The sequence below is a fragment of the Ictalurus furcatus genome, chromosome 3, assembly GCF_023375685.1.
Source record: "Ictalurus furcatus strain D&B chromosome 3, Billie_1.0, whole genome shotgun sequence".
Classification (NCBI taxonomy): domain Eukaryota; kingdom Metazoa; phylum Chordata; class Actinopteri; order Siluriformes; family Ictaluridae; genus Ictalurus; species Ictalurus furcatus.
The window spans coordinates 22,599,815-22,619,739 of record NC_071257.1 but is presented as its reverse complement, the minus strand read 5'-3'; the positions used below and the strand labels follow the sequence as shown (position 1 = coordinate 22,619,739).

At 39.1% G+C, this 19,925-nt stretch overlaps 2 protein-coding genes across 3 annotated transcripts; one reads left to right on the top strand and one right to left on the bottom strand.

The window, feature by feature from the left end:
- The first annotated feature begins 1,138 nt into the window (after positions 1–1,138).
- sec23ip (SEC23 interacting protein) lies at positions 1,139–12,267 on the top strand. 2 transcript variants are annotated; one of them, XM_053621516.1, is made up of 18 exons: positions 1,139–1,414; positions 2,540–3,042; positions 4,236–4,443; positions 5,555–5,748; positions 5,930–6,019; positions 6,120–6,240; positions 6,524–6,613; positions 6,862–7,003; positions 7,260–7,468; positions 7,596–7,687; positions 9,209–9,376; positions 9,459–9,554; positions 9,647–9,796; positions 10,279–10,434; positions 10,698–10,800; positions 10,880–11,065; positions 11,187–11,355; positions 11,449–12,267. In XM_053621516.1, the coding sequence occupies exons 1-18, from the start codon at positions 1,285–1,287 to the stop codon at positions 11,528–11,530; spliced, it is 2,889 nt and encodes a 962-aa protein (XP_053477491.1). In that variant the 5' UTR covers positions 1,139–1,284; the 3' UTR covers positions 11,531–12,267. The 2 variants fall into 2 exon arrangements, with proteins under 2 accessions (XP_053477491.1, XP_053477492.1); XM_053621517.1 differs by lacking the exon at positions 1,139–1,414 and adding an exon at positions 1,428–1,552.
- An 89-nt stretch (positions 12,268–12,356) lies between these two features.
- Positions 12,357–18,544, bottom strand: csgalnact2 (chondroitin sulfate N-acetylgalactosaminyltransferase 2). Its single transcript, XM_053621518.1, has 8 exons — positions 17,182–18,544; positions 14,821–15,778; positions 14,407–14,623; positions 13,979–14,080; positions 13,657–13,838; positions 13,362–13,456; positions 13,180–13,261; positions 12,357–13,073 (listed from the first exon to the last, which is right to left on the bottom strand). Exons 2-8 carry the CDS (start codon positions 15,470–15,472, stop codon positions 12,781–12,783), a joined length of 1,623 nt encoding a protein of 540 aa, XP_053477493.1. The 5' UTR covers positions 15,473–15,778; positions 17,182–18,544; the 3' UTR covers positions 12,357–12,780.
- Positions 18,545–19,925: the final 1,381 nt, after the last annotated feature.

Here is a 19,925-nt window from a genome sequence, read left to right as displayed (position 1 = left end):
TGACATACGACTCTCCCTCAACAGCGCCTCACTCACTGTAGTGACTTTATTTCAAAGTGAAGACTGAATACAGATCAAACTCATATTTAGATGTATCCTAATGCCAACTTTTCCTAAATATGTTTATTTACAGTATACGGCCAAAAGTTTGTGGACACCTGACCATCACACCTTCCACAAACTGTTGCCACAAAGTTGAAGCAGAAGGTTGAAGCACAAAGTTGAAGCAGAAGGTTGAAGCACAAGGTTGAAGCACAAGGTTGAAGCACAAAGTTGAAGCACACAGTTGTATAGCATGTCTCTGTATGCTGTAGCATTACATTTAACCTTCACTATAACTAAGGGCTCCAAACCTGTTCCTGCATGACAGTGCCCCTGTACACAAAGAGAGGTCCATGAAGACATGGTTTGCCAAGGTTGGAGTGGAAGAATTGCACAGAGCCCTCACCTCAACCCCAATGAATAACGAAATGAAAAGCCTTGCTCCAAAAGCTACACTCTCAGAAGACTTTAGGTTACCATAACAGCAAAGGTGGACTAATTCTGGAGTGGTATTTCCAAAAAGCACATAACAGGTGTGATGGTCAGGTGTCCACAAACTTTTGAGCCCTATAGTGTGTCTGTATTTATCTGACCAATACAGAGACACAGCACAGTCTGAAGACATATCACCTAGAAAACAGTTCAACAGTCTGGACACATGTTCTCCTTGTGCTTTGTGGGTTTCCTCCGGGTACTCCGGTTTCCTCCCCTAATGCAAATACATGCACTGTACGTTAATTGGCATTCCCAAATTGTCCGTAGTGTGTGTGTGTGTGTGTGTGTGTGAGAGAGAGAGAGAGAGAGAGAGAGAGATTGTTCCCAGGGATGACTTGTGCCCCTGGGACAGGCCCTCAGTGTCCCTGTGTACGATAAGCGGTATGGAAAATAGATAGATAGATAGATAGATAATTATTATTATAAGGAGCGCATGTTGGGGCAGTGGGTAGCACTGTATTGAAAATCTTCAGGACCCTTTTATACCCTTTTATATTATACTTATATTTGCTATTTTGTCGTTGATATGCCACATATGCCATGTCATTGTATTTCAGTAGAAAGTAGCCACACGTTTGTAAACTCTTGTCTGTAGTTTTATTTTGTCGGAGTGTTGATGGAGTATGTGTTGGTGATTAAAGGTCCTGGCTTCTCTCTCAGTCTGTCTGACGTTTACGGAAGTGCTTACTGAACTCTGTTGGTTGAATCCGGCAGTGGGAACAAGCTACGTGTAATATTTGATTTAAAATGGCTGAAAAGAAAGCCAATGTCCCTAGCTCCAGCTCCAACCTGCTCTTTTCCACAGCTCCAGAATTTAATTTTAATCTGCCGTTTATTCCTGTCAGTCAGGCAACGGATCCAGCAGTTTTATCCGGAGGTAAGAGAAAGTCCTGGAGTTGGACTTGAACGCGCTGGGGGTTTAAAGCAGGGATGCTAGCTAGCTCCTTCAGGTCCGGTTTGCTAAATGAAGACGAGTTTGGAGGGTTTATTTTTCAGACAAATCACAGATGTCACCGTGAGTCACTTACCAGTTGTTAAAGTTTAAAGCTAGAGGATCCTTTTCTCCATTTATTATTTATAGAGGATTTATTTCCCCGTCCAGATAAAGCATGGCTTTAGCTATTGTTTGTGAGTTTAGCTTGTGGCTAGCTAGCGAAATGTCAGCTTGTTTATCTGGACCTGTGTACAGTGTTCGTGCAGAGACGCATTTCTTAATCTTCAGCCTCAAACGTCTGCTCTGGAAACATTCATTACATTTGTTATTAACTCGGTGTGAATGTACAGGTCATGCCTCGTAGGTACAGAGCTGTATCGAGTCATATTTGTGTCACTAAATTTAGCGGTTGAGTCTTTTATAATTTTTACGTTTTAAAATGTTTACTTTCACACTGAGGGTTAAAATCATGACAGCACCTTTAATGCCCAGTTAATGAAATGCAGATGGGAAGGAATCATTTCTGGACCAGTAAATTAGTTGAAGTTCTTTCGTTCTTTCTTTCTTTCTCCCTTTCCTTCCTCAAATCTGAGTTTGAGTAGCTGAATGTGAAATGCAGTGTGGCAGCAAAATTAATGCAACAAACAAAACGTATATGTAATTACTTATTCTAGAATTTTGAGTGTACATATAAATTAAATTGCCATTATTTAAAATCAAGCATAAAATCTCATTAATATATAAATCCTAGTAGCGCATATACTTGCAGATATATGACTTAACAACTCTAAATTGCCTCTAGATGTGTGTGTGTGTATGCCTGCCTGCCTGCCTGATGTGCATAAATGTGGATAAAGCAGTTACTGAAGATAGAAACATTCATTCATCATTAATGAATTGGTGTTGATTTGGAAGTGATTGGAAGATAAATCTCGTTCTGATTTTATTCACAGATCAGACCGAAATGACAATTTGCCAATTTATCATATTCATTGTTCATTGTTTTTTGTTTTATCTTCAAACAAGATTATCAAATCAATCCGTGATTGTTTTTCTGTTCTCGTCCAGATGATGTAAGTGAAGTTGGTGAAGAAGACAGCTTTCTTGGTCAGACCTCATCAACAGGAGCTCAGCCGGCAACCTTCACCTATTTTTCGGCCTCTGGGGGCAGCAGTGATCCGTTTGCCTCAATAGGGCCCAAGTCATTCCTGCCTCCTGCTTCTTCTGTTGTCCCAACAGCTACTTCTTCACTTGTGTCTACTGCTGCAAGTCTGCCTCCAAACCCCCCGATTTCTCATGTAAACTCTGCACAGCAATATGGCAATACAGTACACCAGAACCCCATCAGCACACACACTCCTTCACCTAATGTGACGGCTACTCCGCCTCCCCAGACCAGCCAGCATCCCTTTAATCCTTATCGTCACACAGCCACAAGTAGCAAAGCCAGCCCTTATATCATGGCTCCTGAGCTGCAACAACTTCCTCATCAGACCCCACACCATTACAGTCCCTACTCTCAGACCCCACTACCTCCCACGTTTCTCTCTGCACCCCCAGACTTCACCCAGGTATGGCCTCTTGTTTCTCAGATCTTAATATTACTGATTAATACAGCAGGAATAAAAATGACTAAAATTTCTTGCCCTTAATGTTCCCCATGAATGACTGGAAAGTTGTGAATTTAAATTCTACAATTGCAAAAGAGTCATTATTGAGCCCTTGAGCAAGATCCTTAATTCTATGCTTATTCTGCTTCACTTGAAAATTAAAGCTTGTTTTTGCATGAATCATTTTCATTCCCACTCATACAATGAATCCATGAATATGACAATGTAATATCAGTATTGTGATCCTTTACATCACATTATGCTTATCTAAGATATCAGGGGTATTGTCAGTATTTCGTTAACACTGTCTGATCCTCATGATAACAAGTAAGCCGATGGGAATTAAAAATATATATTTTTGCACAGAACATTTCATTTTCTTTCTATATCAAAATGTAAAAATTGTAGACGTTCAAATGAAGTCAGGTTTTCATATTTTTATTTAAAAAAACAGTATTACTCTTTTGGCAGACTTGAATATCATATGTATTTTGTATCATAAAGTATTTAAGTGTAGTGCTATACAATACTGTGCAAAAGTCTTAGGCACCCGATTTTTTTTTTTTTTTTTTTTTGGTATAAGCTTTGTTGTAGATTTTTATTTTTAAATGTTAGAGAAATATGTTTGTCATTAAAGAAAGCAGGATTTTATGTAAGAGACCACTTTTCATACAAAAAAACCATAAGGAAAGCTGCTGGATTTTGTTGCTAAAATAAGAAGCAAGTGTGACAAAGTCTCCAGAAGAACCGTGGTTGGTTCTGCAAGATGCTCAATAAAACTTACACCTCACTTCCTTATAAACCTGGATTAATTCTACCTGAGACTACTAATACATTTTTTAAAGCAAATGGTTGACACACCAAATATCGACTTTGTTTAATTTATTACTGTTTACTGCTCTTTATAGTGTTTTTTAAATGTAGAAACGTTTTATTTCATTATGTTTGAAGGCATCTGTGCTCTACAGCATTTCTTTGCAAGACTTTTGCATAGTACTGTATTTTTGCCATATTACCCACTGCTAAAAGTGAATCTTTGAGTTGTTCAGAGTATTTTACATTGCTCAGTTAATTTGTTTACACTGTTAAAAAAGGCCTTTCTGTTTCACTAATAAGCTATACCCATGTCCTCAATGTTCTGTGTTTCTCTATAGCCTCCGCCTGCACAGGTTCCTCCCCCGCCTTCAGGTCCCAGCATGGCAGGACCTGTGGTTCCATCCAACCCAATGATGCAATACTCATATAATGTCTATGAGCCTGTTCAGCCTCACTGGTTCTTCTGCAAACAAGTAGAATCCAGGAACGTTTGGCTTCCCTTCAGTATCCTGGATTCCATACGACTGGAGGAGACTTTTAATTCTGGTAAGCAGGACATAGTTAAAATATTACACTTATTTACCATACTTGCTACAGGCCTATTTTCATCAGCACTGCATATTTTCAGTTACACACTTTGAAAACTTTTTAAGAAATGCTGGATACAGTTTGCAAAATCACTGATGTTTCAAAATAGTTATGTTTAAGGTCGTTTTATCATTTATCGTCAGTATTTTGTTGAGTTCCACTATTTGTGTGTGTGTGTGTGTGTGTGTGTGTGTGTGTATGTGCGTGCACCAAATATTAATTTCCATTTTCCATCACTGTATTTCTGAACAACAAATAAGTGCGTTTTCCTAGTTGTAAGCTTTACCATTTTGTTTTAGCAAATGTTTCTTGCTTTCAGATTCATTTAATTATGTACCATATGAAGGCAAATAGCAAAATAAACAAAGTTTTAATTTTATTCCAAAAAATAATTTTGTAGCCCTATTTGGATAGTAGGGGAATCTACAATGACATTCCACGTGCCTCCTCTGTGATAAAACTGTCATGTCCAGATGGTAATTAATCTATTTGTACAACCATAAAAGTCGGTGAGAGACGCCTTTTCTCGTTTTGTGAGTCATGAAGTGAGTGCACTAGGACTAAATATGCTGAGTAATAGCAATTAAAAAACTTTTTTCCAACGCAAGAGGCAAATTCTCCCTGCAAAGTCACAGATGTGTCTATCTGGATGTGACTAAAATGATCAGATGACCACAGAGTGAGTAATTTAGTCTGTAATTGTATAAGGGGAAGAGGGAGAAAAACCAGGCCGACCTGGACAGAAATAAAATCAGAGCAGCACCTGGAATTGATGGAATCGTTCCAGGTCCTCATGTAAATTGAATTTCATCTGAACAGGTCTTATGACTTATTTCAGTGATAATAAAGACACATTATAAGTGCTCAGAGTGTACATTGTTCAGTATTAAGCTCGGGAGTTAAGTGGAATTATTTGTTGTATTGTTTACTCTCACGGCATGCTAATTAGTATTATAGGAATAAAAATTGCTAGTATAATGTAATCATGCTATAGAACATAGATTGATTTAATGCTCTAACCATAAGTAATACAAGTGTAAAAAACATTTTGTGTACTTTGATATCTCAGTCCAGCCAGACCCGGAGAATGTGATCGTGAGTACAGACGGTGGACGCTATGATGTGCAACTTTACGACCGCATTCGCACCGCTGTGTACTGGGAGGAGGATCCAACTGAGGTGCGGCGCTGTTCCTGGTTCTACAAAGGAGACACGGACAGCCGATTTATCCCCTATTCCGAGGAGTTCAGTGACAAACTGGAGGTATTTCACATCGCAGGACAGATATTCTTTCTCGATGAGTGCAGTTGGATCACCATGATGGGTTTCAGAACTATTTGTTTTTTTTGTTGTTGTTGCCGTACTCTTATTCTTGTATCTTTTAGATTGAATTAGCAGTAGGAGAAGTGTGTGAGGCTGTGGAAATATTTGTCAATTTTAACAGGCGGAATACAAGAAAGCCGTTTGCACCAATCAGTGGCATCGCCGACTGGAATTTCCTTCAGGGGAAACAATCGTTATGCACAATCCAAAGGTATACTGTTCATATTAGTCTTCCAAGCATCTTCTTTTATGGGCTGTGTACTAAGGAGCTTGTCATGTTTATGTAAATATGTCATTGGTGCACATTTCAGGTCATAGTGCAGTTTCAGCCAACAGCCACACCTGATGAATGGGGCACCACACAGGATGGTCAGACTCGGCCCAGAGTGGTGAAGAGGGGAGTGGATGATGACCATGATGAAGTCCCTGATGGTGAGTGGATCTCTTTTAATCACTCAGTTCTACAATCATTATAAAATTTTTAATATGCAGTGCTGTAGTCCATGCTATTCTTAAACACATACATACACACACATACACACACACACACACACACACACACACACACTGCTTTTTCTGCATTCATACATTGTTTTTCACTGATGTATTGATGATTTCTAGAAAGAGGTACACTATTTTTGTACATACTGTACTGGTATGCATCCTAGTGCTTAGTCAGCTATATGGATACATCATATTTCAATGTCTTCCCTAGGTGAAATGTCACAAGTGGACCATCTGGTGTTTATGGTGCATGGCATTGGCCCAGTCTGTGATCTGCGGTTCAGGAGCATGGTGGAGTGTGGTAAGATCCAAAAGCTCTCTGGCAGACTACTTTTTTATGGCTAAGTTGGCTGACAGTATGAAACTCTGACAATGACTTTGTTTTTATTTCTCTTCTTTATTGTCAGAAATTTGCAGAGTAGACGATGAGTATGTTTATTGTAGCTATTGTAAGGGATTTGTCATGTAATAACAATGAAAATGATTTGTGTGTGTGTGTGTGTGTGTGTGTGTGTGTGTGTGTGTGTGTGTGTACCCAACGGCTCACAGTGGATGACTTCCGCAGTGTTTCACTGAAGCTGCTGCAAAGTCATTTTAAGAAGGCTGTAGATGACCGTGCTATAAGTCGTGTGGAGTTTCTGCCTGTGCACTGGCACACAGCCCTGCATGGAGATGCCACGGGAGTGGACAGGTATTTGTGGCCAAGTATTTGAATCAGATGCAACTTTAAAGTGTGTAAAAATATACAGATATTGATATACTGTGTAGCATTTCCCAGTTTAAACATGTTTTTAATCCCTAGCACAAGTTACTCTTCCTTTATCATGCTGGACCTATATATAGCAAAAAGTGAAGAAAAAAACCCCCAAAACAAACCGGAATATATTTGTGTACCTGTGCCAAGCTCACTGAAATCTAAAATAGCTTATTTTTTTTCTCTTGTTTAGGCGGATAAAGAAGATCACCCTGCCCAGCACTGTGCGCCTGCGACACTTTACCAATGAAACTCTCTTAGATGTACTATTCTACAACAGCCCAACCTATTGCCAGACCATCATGGACACTGTAGCTTCTGAGATTAACCGACTTTACGCACTGTTCATGCAGAGAAACCCAGAATTCAAAGGGAGTGTGTCAGTAGCTGGACACAGTCTAGGTATAAATGTTTCTCCACTTGTGAAACAATTTGAGTTTTGATGTCTTTTATTCTGTAGTTATATAGCACCATTGTCCAATTTAGTTTACTTTTGCAGTATTGTAACTCGCAATTATTCTACTCATAGGCTCTTTGATACTTTTCGACCTACTGTCTAATCAGAAGAACCCATCTTCTGGGTCAACTCCAAATGGGAACACTCAGCCTGAAGTTAAACAGGTATTTCAGATTGGTATCAGGTAATTTATCAAGCTAGATCTCTTGCTAACTGCTGAGTATGACTCCGGTAATAATTATTGAACAGAATGCTTCAGAGATAAGCTTTTCATTCGAACAGTTGGGATTAAAGTAGACTGTTTTATGGGTTAAAAAAAAAAAAAAAGCAGAGCTCTCCAAGTGACAGTCATGTGTAATTCTTTAACAGTGATTGCGTGCGACTGCTTTACCATTTCCGAGGACCATTACATGTATTGTGGACTGGTGTGACCATCAGCTATACCTCGCTGCACCTTTGGACCTTTTGGAATATTTGGCAATGGGCACTTTTCATGTCAAACTGTCTGACCTGTCTCGCTTCTATCCGTCATCTCCGAGATACGTCTGGATCGCATACTGGTTATGGAATGGCATAATTAGTATGTGACCCAACTATTAGTAAGACTATTATAAGTATGAAATGGGTGAAAAAGCCATCATCATGATGCAACATAATCAGTATAATCGACTGCTCATGTTTCAATCAAGGCACAGTGTAAGGGGGAAAAAAATGAGCTTTTGTGATGCACAGTTGACTAACATGGTTGCGAGATGACCTGGTTGAAGTTTTCTTCATTTTTTTCTCCATCATTTTCTTCCTCTTTTGCCAGTGTTTATACAGAGAAGTACACTGAGAATTGAGGCCCTAGTTATACAAACAAGCAAAAAAAGGCATGTTAATAACCATTTGTGGTTACTGTGTTGATGAGGGAGGGTGGGACCAAAACCACTTGAATGCGTGTACTGTCTTACCCTCGCTGAAACGGACCTAATGGTTTATACAGTATCTCACAAAAGTATGTACACCCCTCACATTTTTGTAAATATTTGATTATATCTTTTCATGTGACAGCACTGAAGAAATGACACTTTGCTACAATGTAAAGTAGTGAGTGTACAGCTTGTGTAACAGTGTAAATTTGCTGTCCCCTCAAAATAACTCAACACATAGCCATTAATGTCTAAACTGCTGGCAACAAAAGTGAGTACACCCCTAAGTGAAAATGTCCAAATTGGGCCCAAAGTGTCAATATTTTGTGTGGCCACCATTATTTTCCAGCACTCCCTTAACCCTCTTGGGCATGGAGTTCACCAGAGCTTCACAGGTTGTGATGGAGTCCTCTTCCACTCCTCCATGACGACATCACGGAGCTGGTGGATGTTAGAGACCTTGTGCTCCTCCATTTTCCGTTTGAGGATGCCCCACAGACGCTCACAGATACATTGTAGCAAAGTGTCATTTCTTCAGTGTTGTCACATGAAAAGATATAATCAAATATTTACAAAAATGTGAGGGGTGTACTCACTTTTGTGAGATACTGTACGTAAGGGCGTAGATGAGGGCGATTTTGTATTTATCTATAATTGAATCTAGTGCTTAAGAAAGAGGTGTTTTTGTTGGGTTTAGGCTTACTTGCACCATGTTTGTAACTAATGTGCAATTCCATAACACCGGAGTGAATGAATGCCTTGTATTTGTTGTAGGTGAGTCCTCCTGTATCCCAGGCCACTGAGGTCTTTAGCCCGGCTGCAGCAGAGGAAGCAGTGGAAGAAGAAAAGGAGACTGCTAATCTGTCATCTGTTCTGGAGCAGCTGGGCCTGTCTGAGTACCTCAGTACTTTCGAACAGGAGAAGATTGATGTTGAGTCACTGGTAAGAACAAGCTTCTTTTTTTACTTGTCTGTTTATTCATCTGCTAAGCCAGTTTATGGTGTCATCCTCTCTCTCTCCGTAGCTTATGTGCACAGTGGATGATTTGAAAGAAATGGGTATTCCTTTGGGGCCACGCAAGAAGCTTGCAAAGTTTGTTAAAGAGAAGGCAGCAAAGCAGGTAAATACTATTTTCTGTAAAGCAGATGCTGTTTGTGAGTACTAACTAATGCAAATGTTTTAATTCCATTTTTTTGCTTTTGTCATTTTCAGGCTGCAGGAGAGAAAATTGTAGCTAAAGAAGTTTCAACCCCTCAACACACTGAATCAGTCACAACTGTTGCCAGATCCAAAGTCCCAGTGGGCAGGCTTATCTCCTCCATGCATGTGGATTACAACTGCTTCGAAATTGGCACTGGGCAGGTAAAGTTCTAAGCCTGTCTTTATATGTTTATGATCAAAATACCCTAATGTGTCCATACACAGTACATTTATTACTTCCATGTTGGCAGCCCTGCTAAAAGCTTACTGTAAAAAATATTAGCTTCGATTTATTGCCTTGTTACTACAGCCAGTGTTTCCCCCACACACAGAAAAAAACCCAACACATTGTAGTTATTAATCCGTTTAGAGAAGAAGAATTGCATGAACGAAGCTAGTGAAGTTAGGGGGAAGTGGAGAGAGTGGAACAGGAACTAACAAGACCAGAGAAGCTGACCTTATAAATCTCCTCCTTCCCTGGAGGATAAGAAATTCACTGCAGAAGTTGTCTGATGTATCTAATTTAGTGTTGCAGCTACAGAGGAGCTCTCGATATTTGCACTCATTTTATGCACACTTCAGGGCTACAGTGGAGCATGTGACCATGACTACACATGACTAGTGCCTTTCCCCCCCCCCTGTAGGTGTCTGTGATGTATCATGCTCTGGACTTTGACCCTGTCAATTTCTTTGCACTCGGTTCTCCAATCGGCATGTTTCTGACTGTGCGAGGGGTGGAGAAACTCGAGGAGACCTACCAGCTACCCACCTGCAAAGGCTTCTTTAACATTTATCATCCAGTATGTTTCAGCACATCCCAAAACATTTTGCATGCATGCCCATTGTGAATGAAGTTTTTGAAATGGTGTGTTGTGCTCCAAGTATACTGTCAACTCACACTTGTTAGGCCACTTGTCACATCCTTTTTGAGACAATCAAATGTTTTAATTTTTAAGCCGTTTTCAACACATGCATGAAAATATCCAATGTCATTGCAGTACATGACTGCTAACAATTTGCCAGATATCTGATTAGCTTAAAATATAAAACGTTCTGTTCTCAGTTGGATCCAGTGGCATACAGGCTCGAGCCCATGATTCTACCAGATATAGAACTGGACCCGGTTTTGATTCCTCATCATAAAGGGAGGAAAAGGCTTCATCTTGGTATGTATGACGGAATTATTTGTATTTTTAATATTCTATATCTAGTCACAATTAATAATACCAACTTTCATTCATTCAGAATTAAAGGAGAGTCTGTCCAGGATGGGATCTGACTTGAAGCAGGGCTTCATCAGTTCTTTAAAGACTGCGTGGCAGACCCTGCATGATTTTGCTCGTGCTCATACCTCCTCCATGAAGTTGCATGAACAGCTGGCCATAGTGGCTAGTCAAATAAAAGCAGAAGAGGAAATGCATGATGAAGAAGGTGAGCTTTGAGCAATTCTGCAGAATGTTCAGTTTTGAAGACCTTGTGTGTGTTGATGTCAAACTAAAATGTTCTCTTAGAAGACTCTTAGTGAATGGTGATTATTTAAATGTGTGTATAGCTGACGATAAGCTGGTGATGGAGACTCCTGAGCCTGCAAAGGAGGAAGAAACTCGGGTTAAGGTGGGCATGCTGAACGGAGGACGTCGCATTGATTATGTCCTGCAAGAGAAGCCCATTGAGAGCTTTAATGAGTACATCTTTGCTCTCCAGAGTCACCTGTGTTACTGGTATGTGGCATACAATGAAATATCCATTTATATAAGGAAATAAGTTTGAATCCTTTAACTGACAATACTTTTTTTTTCCCCCAATTTCAACAGGGAATCTGAGGACACAGCTTTGTTCTTCCTTAAAGAGATTTATAAGACCATGGACATATGGCCAGAGCAAACGGCACACTGATGTAATAATTAAAAAAATAAAGTGCAGGAAAAGTCACTTCAAATGGTTTTGAACTTTCCAGGAGGGCCTGCCTTAGCAGTTGAATCACTTTCTTTTCTTTTTTTTTTTATTTCCTATTCTTTGTTTTCTTGTATAAATAAGAATACATAAGTATTATTCAATATATCTTAAATTAAGAAAATGAGAATTAGTGTGGCATTAAGTTCCACCATACATCAGCATTTTTATAGCGCTGTGATAGGCCATAGTAGTAACAGAAACTTTACTGACTTAGGTAAGAAAGCAAGTCTATCTTATGTAACTAAGACCCATAATCCACACATTAAACTGATTTTGTCCAACCTGTGTTCCTGTGACTGACAACAGAAATGATTACAAACACAATGCTGAAAGACTGCTGTCCCTCTTTATTTAAAAAAAAGTTGAGAAGTTTACACTTCACCACTGCATTGTGCTGTTGTTTTAGATGCTACAGATGCCAGTTTTGTATTAGTAGCCTCTATTGTTTAACTGATTAAAAAAAAAATGTCCTTAATGGATAGTAAATGGCTACCGGGTATTTATAATAGTTAACAGTTAATTATTCAAATATATTCAAAACCAGCTGGGATTAAGTAAGCATTTACCCACTTCAAATAAAATGAATACCAGAGTGGTGTCCCACTGTTCCACCAGCTGAGTCTGATACCTGCTAAATTGTATTGTAGAGAATAAAAGTTTTCAGTCCCCTTCTTCGATATCGTTCTTCTTAGAATTTTATATCCATTTACAACCAATTGTCTCTTTCAGTTGCATCACCTTTATAAAACTGTGGCTCATTAGCACAGCACACATGATTTTAATACTAACAGCAATAAAAAGTAACAGTATGTTAAACAATAACATTAACAAATAAGTGTATGACAACCGTGCCTCGGTTAGGCTATGAATGTGCTTGAACATAAAAGCACCAATTCAATTGGTCATTTTAACTTAATAAAAAAAGTAAATGGACCTTCAGAATGTGAATAGCACAGTCATTGCCACAGCCTTCACACAAAGTTCCCATACACCACTTCATTTCATACACTTTGTCCAACGATATTTATTCTTAGTTGATCCTTGGGATTCTCCATTTTAGTTAATCTTCTGAATTATTTCAGAAAATGTGTTAACATAGCAAGATCTGGACAAATCTCGGCTGGCTAAATTCTGCCCTGCTGAAATGCACCAAGATTGTGCTTACTGGGAGCAGGTTTACTGTAACTGTTTCAATCCTCTGCCCTGCTCTGACTTTTGTAGGCTTGCTTGCGGAGGTGGTTTTCAATCTCCTCGCGGAACACCAACATGCCCAAATGAGAGTGAGAAGCTTCATTCATGGCTTTGGACTGGATACACATGCGGTATTGTTCTGGCGTTAACTCATCTGCACACAGCTTCTCGTGCCACAGGTGGAAAAGACCCGAAACAGGTGTGCGCATCACTATTAGCTCACTCCTCAGATACTTCCTGTACAAATGGACATCCTCCACTCCCCAACCCTTCACTTCCAGATCAAATCCTCCTGGGGTATTAATCAAAAAAAGAAAGAAAGTATGATGCCACCTTAAAAACAAACAAAAAACATTTACTTAAATCAGATAATGTTACTCAGTTGCATGGCAGCTCACCGATAGTGAGGAAGTCCGAGCGATACTGACACGTCATGCCAAATCCAAAGTCCCTCCAGAATCCAGCATCTTTTTTATGAATCTGTAAATGATGCAATAGTGTTTATAATATTAAATACTAGTTATAATATTAAATACTAATTCAAACCACAAGATAAATGGAAAAAAATCTAGCTACATACCAACTGATGTTCAATGGGTGGAGCCGATTCAAGATTTCCATATACTATGGCAGGATTGTATAAACTAAACACTACTGGATAGAACACTCGTTTCCCTTTAGTGGAAAGAAAATGGATACATGTAGAGAGGAGGATAAACTAAAACAGTATAAAACCACACACACACGCAAGAAATTCTACTCTAAATCTTCTAACAATATTAACTGCATCAAGGTTTTAAAATCTCAGACAATAGAAAGCCAAAATCTCTAATCTCTATAGTATTACTATCCAATTATTAAATTAAATTACATACCGGGGGTTGTATTGAGACGGCACGTGTTGAGGAATTCAAGCGTGAAATAAATATCTACATCACAGAAAAACATCAACACATCGGTCTCTTTCTTCCATGCATGAGCACCAATGTCCAGTCCTCTGCCACGGGAAAACTCCTCGTCCACGGGGATAAGAGTGTAGTTCGTGAAATTCTCCTCGCTTAGAACGTTAAAGACAAAGGAACATCCTTTAGAGTTTGAGGAGTTATGAGCTATTGATTATTTTGGTTATACCACCCCTGACAACCAACCAGGTTTTAACAGGCTATACTGAGAACAGAAATGTTGTACAATACAAACCTGGACATTTTTCGTAAAGATGAGGTCACCTCTTGCAAACCCTCTTCCCCAAAGTAGACCACTGTAAGATACACTCGCTTGTCCTGATGTATACCGACCTCCCTACAGAAAAAAGAACTGCATATTAATGTCATTATTACTGAAGTATATGTCATTCTAATCCCAGCTGACTTTCTTTATTGTTTTTTTTTTTAGAAAATACTTTTTTTTGCAGTTATAATACTTAACACAAACTAAACACACTTTCCAGCCACAAGAGGCGCTACTGACATATGGCAAAGATCTGCACACAGACTGCTCTACTTCACACATCATTAAATCTTCAAACTTCTCAGCATGCCTGAGACTGCTGAATATAACAGTTTTACCAATGAAAACCCAATTTATCCATGTAGCTTAGCATACAGACTTTATTCCACAATGCTTACCTGAAGTTGTGTAGAAATTGAATAAAAGTTTCTGTTCTGCCTGACAGAGGCACTATAATATTAATGATTGTGCTGCCTGTGTCCATAGATGTGCTCCTCACTTTCATTAAGGGACCAAATGGACGGAAGAGGGTTACTTGGCAGAATTCGTGTGAATCTTCCTTCACAAAATACAGCTCGTACTGTGTTCCTTTGTCCCGTTCAGTCCTGTAAAGCCCTAGAAAGCATACAGAGTGCATAAAAGTTCAAAGTTCACACAAGGTTTTGATAGGTCAAACTTTACACTATTTTGAAATACAAATATACAAATGTTGAGCTCATACAAACATTCACCTAGACACACAGACACAAAACATGAACACAAATGTCCACAAAATACAAAGTAACTGGATATGACCAGTTCGAACTTCTTACCCTCGACAAAGTGGCTCTCTGTGAAGGTCTGTCTCCGCATGGGGATGTCCTCTTCCTGGCCTTCCTCTTCATCAGGGTTGTTTAGAACATCCAGACCTGCCTCAATTACCTCCACCAGCTCATCTCGCCGGTCCTTGCGTACAGGCTTTTCCTCAGGATGCCGAGTGAGACCCATCTCTAGCTGATAAACCTTTGTTGTGGTGAAACTTTCAAAGGGCACTAAAGCATACTCGCTGGGGAGTCTTGCTCCTGTATTCACCTCTGCCTTATCGATCTGCGAATGCAGGAATTCCAACAGGTCACTCGGTTCCTGATCTTTGCCATCAACCAGGCCCTGTAGTCCAGGGCCCTCTTTTTTCTCCTGCAGGCTCTTCAGCTTATCATTCATCTCCTGCAGTTCCTGTTTAAGCTGCGCAATCTGCCTCTTGAGGCTGGCCGCTCGGCTGAGGTGCCGCTCCTCCTGCTCCTGGAGCAGTGCCTGATAATATTCTTTTCCATAAGGTTCCCCTCCGAGGCCAGGCAAGCCATGGGTTACATCTGCAGGTGGTGTACACTCCAGCAAGTAGGCAAAGAAGAGGAAGACAAGAAGCAAAAATATACCCAGAAGGAGCCAGCGCACCCGGCCTTGCAGTGACGGCCCTCGTCTGGGCATAGCGGGGAGAGACACACAGTTCTCCTAATCAGCCACACATCTTCAGGTCTGCTCTGGCAAAACCTCACTTTATGCACAGAGGTTTAATCCATGCCACATTTATAAAGGCATGGATTCATTTTGTGTTCCGTAAAAAAAAGCGCAACCAAGAGCGGGGAGCACAGTGAAGTTACACTCCTGCAGTCATGCTGCATTCCTAAGGCATTTCAGTGATCATATTCAGATTCCTCAAAAAAGTGTGAATATACTGCTGCCAAAGCTGCCTCTTCATGTTCACCTTGATCCAACTCAACAGCAATGTGCCATCTGGAAAAAATATAATATTTCCCCCCCATTAGAATGCAGAAAAAGTGACCTTTTAACTCTTGTATTCTGTTTTGGCCAAATGACTCACTTGGTTTTTCCACAGCATAAACCTTGGCTATGGAGTTAAAGTTGTGCCAAAACTAAACAAATAAATATACCATTTTGTAAACAAACACAATCTGCTTCGTAAAGGAAAACTCGACTCTCGAACAAACAGAAAGCGATTTTCTCACAAACGTATCGCATCTAAGCAACTTCCTCTTCCAAACCAACAGATAGCACTATCTGTCAATTTACAATAGTCTCCTGGGAGAAGCATTACAATTACGCATTTGTGAGAAAATCAAGGCGACACATTTGTGAGAAAATCACTTTCTGTTTGTTTGAGAGTCAAGTATTCCTTTACAAAACAGATTGTGTTAGTTTGCAAAATGGTATATATTTTTGTTTAGTTTTAGCACAAATTTAACTCCATACTTGTCTCATTTTCTCTGCCCAACATTTAAAAAATGTCAAATTTACTTTTGGTGCATCTGCCATTCCCCCTGTTTTCATATTTATATTACAAAGCTTATGTGCAGGTCTCTTTGACCCAATAACAAAACAGAAGGACACCAACTGTTTTTCTTAATCACAAAAACAAATCAAAAAGGTCAATTCACTCTGTTACATCACCTCTATTTGCACTCACGTCTGATTACACTGCTAATAATAACTGTAGGAGCATGCCCAGGCAGGACGAGTTTTTTAATTTAATTTAATTTTTTAAATAAATCTTTACTGTTCTCCAAGACATGGATGTATTCAAGGTATTATTATCTGTCTCAGCAGCCAACATGACCTGTGAACAGTATCTAAAACGCACAGGTTAAATCTGAAGCTGGACAGAACTCCAGCACAGTATGATGTTTAGACAGGAAATAATGTGTAGTTTAAAAAAAAAAAAAAAGTTAATTTTTGCAATTAGACAGCTAATTTAACTCAAAACACAACCATTAGCAGCATTACACGTTTATCTTTTAGTTAATGAATACAGCAGTTGTGTAAAACTTCTCTGAAGATGATTTAGAGACTGATCAGCAGAAGTACCGCTCACAGAAGTACCGCTCACACCAACTCCTGCGTCAGCAACTTTCAACAGCAGACACTACAATAGGTTCGAAACAAGACGCATTTTAAACGAATTTTAAGCCATATTATCATTCATAAAAAATACATTATGAGACTGAATATAACGGTGTAGCAGCTGAGTTGTCTCCTGTTAGCGAGAACGCTAACTAAAGAAAAGCTTCTAGCTGAAAGGATGGAGGGATGCATCCGTTAGGTTATGTGAGCCCGAAATGCACAAGCTGAAGTGATTTTTCTTATCAGGATGTAACACAAAAGCTGTTGCACTTACTTACCTGGATATTATATTAACGTTTACTTTTACTTTAGAAATGCGTGTGGAAGATGGGCTCTTCAAAACAAACGTTAGAACTAAACGCCACGGGGCAGAAAACACGGAAGCACCGAATTAGGGCCAGTTTCCGGTTGTTTCTCCCTCTCTATTTTATTCTGCACCACTTCACAATAAAAGTAGAGCTACTGTTAATACCAACGTTAGAATGTGTTTAGTTGATCGTTTTGGTATAAGTTAATTCCTTGAAGTGATACATAATAGTTTTTTTAAAACTCATGTTTACGTCTATGCAAAAGCATAGAGCATTATTTCAAAATGCCCACACAGACAATGCTACTATCAGTGTTGCTGTGAGATTGTTAGATGGTTCTCCATCCTACTGCTGCTGGAACAGTTTTATAGTGCATCACTTGCTACTGAGACAGCTTTTCTACTTAAATTGCATAATATTGTAAAAAAAAAAAAAAAAAAAGAAGAAAAAAAAGGCAGTTCGCAGACAAATGTTTGCACTTGTTTCTTCCATCCGATAGGCTAATGGTCAATTCAATTCAATCTGTATAATGTTTTTAACAATAGCTCTTGTCACAAAGCAGCTTCAGAAATCTTGATATAGATTTAGATCCTTGACGAGCAAACCAGAGACAAAAGTGGCAAGGAGAAACTCCCTGAGACAGCACGAGGAAGAAACCTTTGGAGGAACGATTTTCCGGGGATCCCATCCTCTTCAGGTTGACACCGGATAGTGGAATTATAAATCATTCCTTTATTGCAGTTGGATCATATAAAATCAACAGTATCCCACCTCCTCCCTGTGTGCACGGAGTTTGCATGATCTCCCCATGCTGTATGGGTACTCCGGTTTCCTCTCGCAGTCCAAAGACACACGCTGTAGGCTGATTGGCATTTTGAAATTGATAGTAGTGTGTGAATGTGTATGCGATTGTGCCCTGTGATGGGTTGGCACCCTGTCCAGGGTGTCCCCCACCTTGTGCCCTGAGTCCCTTAGGACAGGCTCCAGGCTCTCCCGTGACCACGTGTAGGATAAGCGGTACGGAAAATGGGTGGATGGATGAAAAATACTAAATGTGTTGAAATGATGCTGAGACAGTATGAGACTGTGTTTATGATTGCAGTAATTCCTAGATACAAATCTACAGTATCCAGGTGAGATTACTCACTGAGGAAAGGGTGACACTCAGGCATCGACTGTTTGTGGGAAGTGCAGATCTGTAGGGTATCCACGTGGAACCGTCCACAGCAGCAGCAAGTGAGTCATGACTCCAGAAAGTCTAAGACTGTTCTGTTGTCTTGTCTAGTTAGTGTGTACTATACTACATACTAATTATCCGGATTATTTACTGCACGTATATTTATTGTAATCTGTATTTATTTTATATGTTGTACTTGTCTCAACCTGTTGTGTATTTTCTCTTTATGTATGCATGTACTGTGCTACTATATTTGTATCACAGCACATTCTGAAAAAACAATATTTCATTCCAGTGTATGCAAGTTATAGGGAGAAATTACAATAATAACAAATCAATAAAAGTACAGCTTATCTTACACTTACATTTATTCATTTAGCAGATGCTTTTATCTTATTTTAATAAAGCCCATTTCAATTGACTTGATTATTTCAGAATATATGACAGTCTCTAAACAGATAACAAATTGGGAGAATATTGTACCTGAGCACAGTGACTGACCCTAAACTGAGAAAAGCCCTGACCATGTACAGGCAGGCAGACACAGACAGACCTGACTTCCAACAGAAGACAAGCTGTGCCCCCACTGCACACAAAATGAAGTGGAAACAGAACTGCGCTTTTTAACAACATGCCCTAATTATACACAAATTAGGGAAACATTTCCCCCACATGACAACCCACTAAAAAAGGCATTAATCAGATGCCAAAAAAAACGAACTCCCACACCTGCTAGAAGAAACCTCAGCAAGCTCAAACCTGGCTTCCAGGGTTGTTAAGTGTTTTTTTCCCCCCCTTTTTATTGCAATTATTTGATCGAATATATATATATATATATATATATATATATATATATATATATATATATATATATATATATATATATATATTTATATATATATATATTTATATATAACCATTCCAATAAAGGTACTTGAATCTTGAGAGAGAGAGAGATGTAGATCACCCAAAATTATGTGTTTTTGTTAAAAGTTCCAAAATGACTAGCTTCAGTTACTTTTCTGCAAAATTACTGACTATGATATAAACATGTTGTTTGATTTTTCTTTTGTGGCACATGGGTGCATATGGGTTTACAAAACTAATCTGTACAAACAGTACAAAACTATTATACTGTGTATGCAAATAATTCAGTATATTCTTTCTATGCATGTTATCATCCATTCAAGAGGCAGCAGCTGCTCAATCAGAAAGAATTGGTAGGCATTTCTGAAGCTTAGACATATTTCTAATTCAGTAGCATTAGGGTCAATGTGCTTGATGTGGTGAGGGATGTTCTTGCTTAATATTATTATTTTTTAAGTTAAATGTGAAAGAAGTCTTTCATTTTTTTTTACTGTAGTGTAGTGTCATTGTTTACTGTAATTCACAAAGTGAATATGGCTTCAGGGTAGCAGTGTGCATGTGAAGCTTCGACTTCCCATGCATTGTGTTAGAAAGAGGTATTTCTTCTTATTTTATTCATATACAATATATAGTATGTAGCCCCCTATACAAAATCATTGCCATAATATAA

What these genes read in the sequence shown, in the direction of transcription:
- csgalnact2 (XM_053621518.1), bottom strand. Translation starts at nt 15,472, where the DNA reads ATGCCCAGACGAGGGCCGTCACTGCAAGGCCGGGTGCGCTGGCTCCTT. An exon ending in AGAGAGCCACTTTGTCGAGG is followed by an intron (nt 14,624 to 14,820) that starts GTAAGAAGTTCG and finishes TATGCTTTCTAG; the next exon opens with GGCTTTACAGGACTGAACGG. An exon ending in CAATTTCTACACAACTTCAG is followed by an intron (nt 14,081 to 14,406) that starts GTAAGCATTGTG and finishes TTTTTTCTGTAG; the next exon opens with GGAGGTCGGTATACATCAGG.
- sec23ip (XM_053621516.1), top strand. Translation starts at nt 1,285, where the DNA reads ATGGCTGAAAAGAAAGCCAATGTCCCTAGCTCCAGCTCCAACCTGCTC. An exon ending in GATGCCACGGGAGTGGACAG is followed by an intron (nt 7,004 to 7,259) that starts GTATTTGTGGCC and finishes TCTCTTGTTTAG; the next exon opens with GCGGATAAAGAAGATCACCC. An exon ending in TCTTTAACATTTATCATCCA is followed by an intron (nt 10,435 to 10,697) that starts GTATGTTTCAGC and finishes TTCTGTTCTCAG; the next exon opens with TTGGATCCAGTGGCATACAG.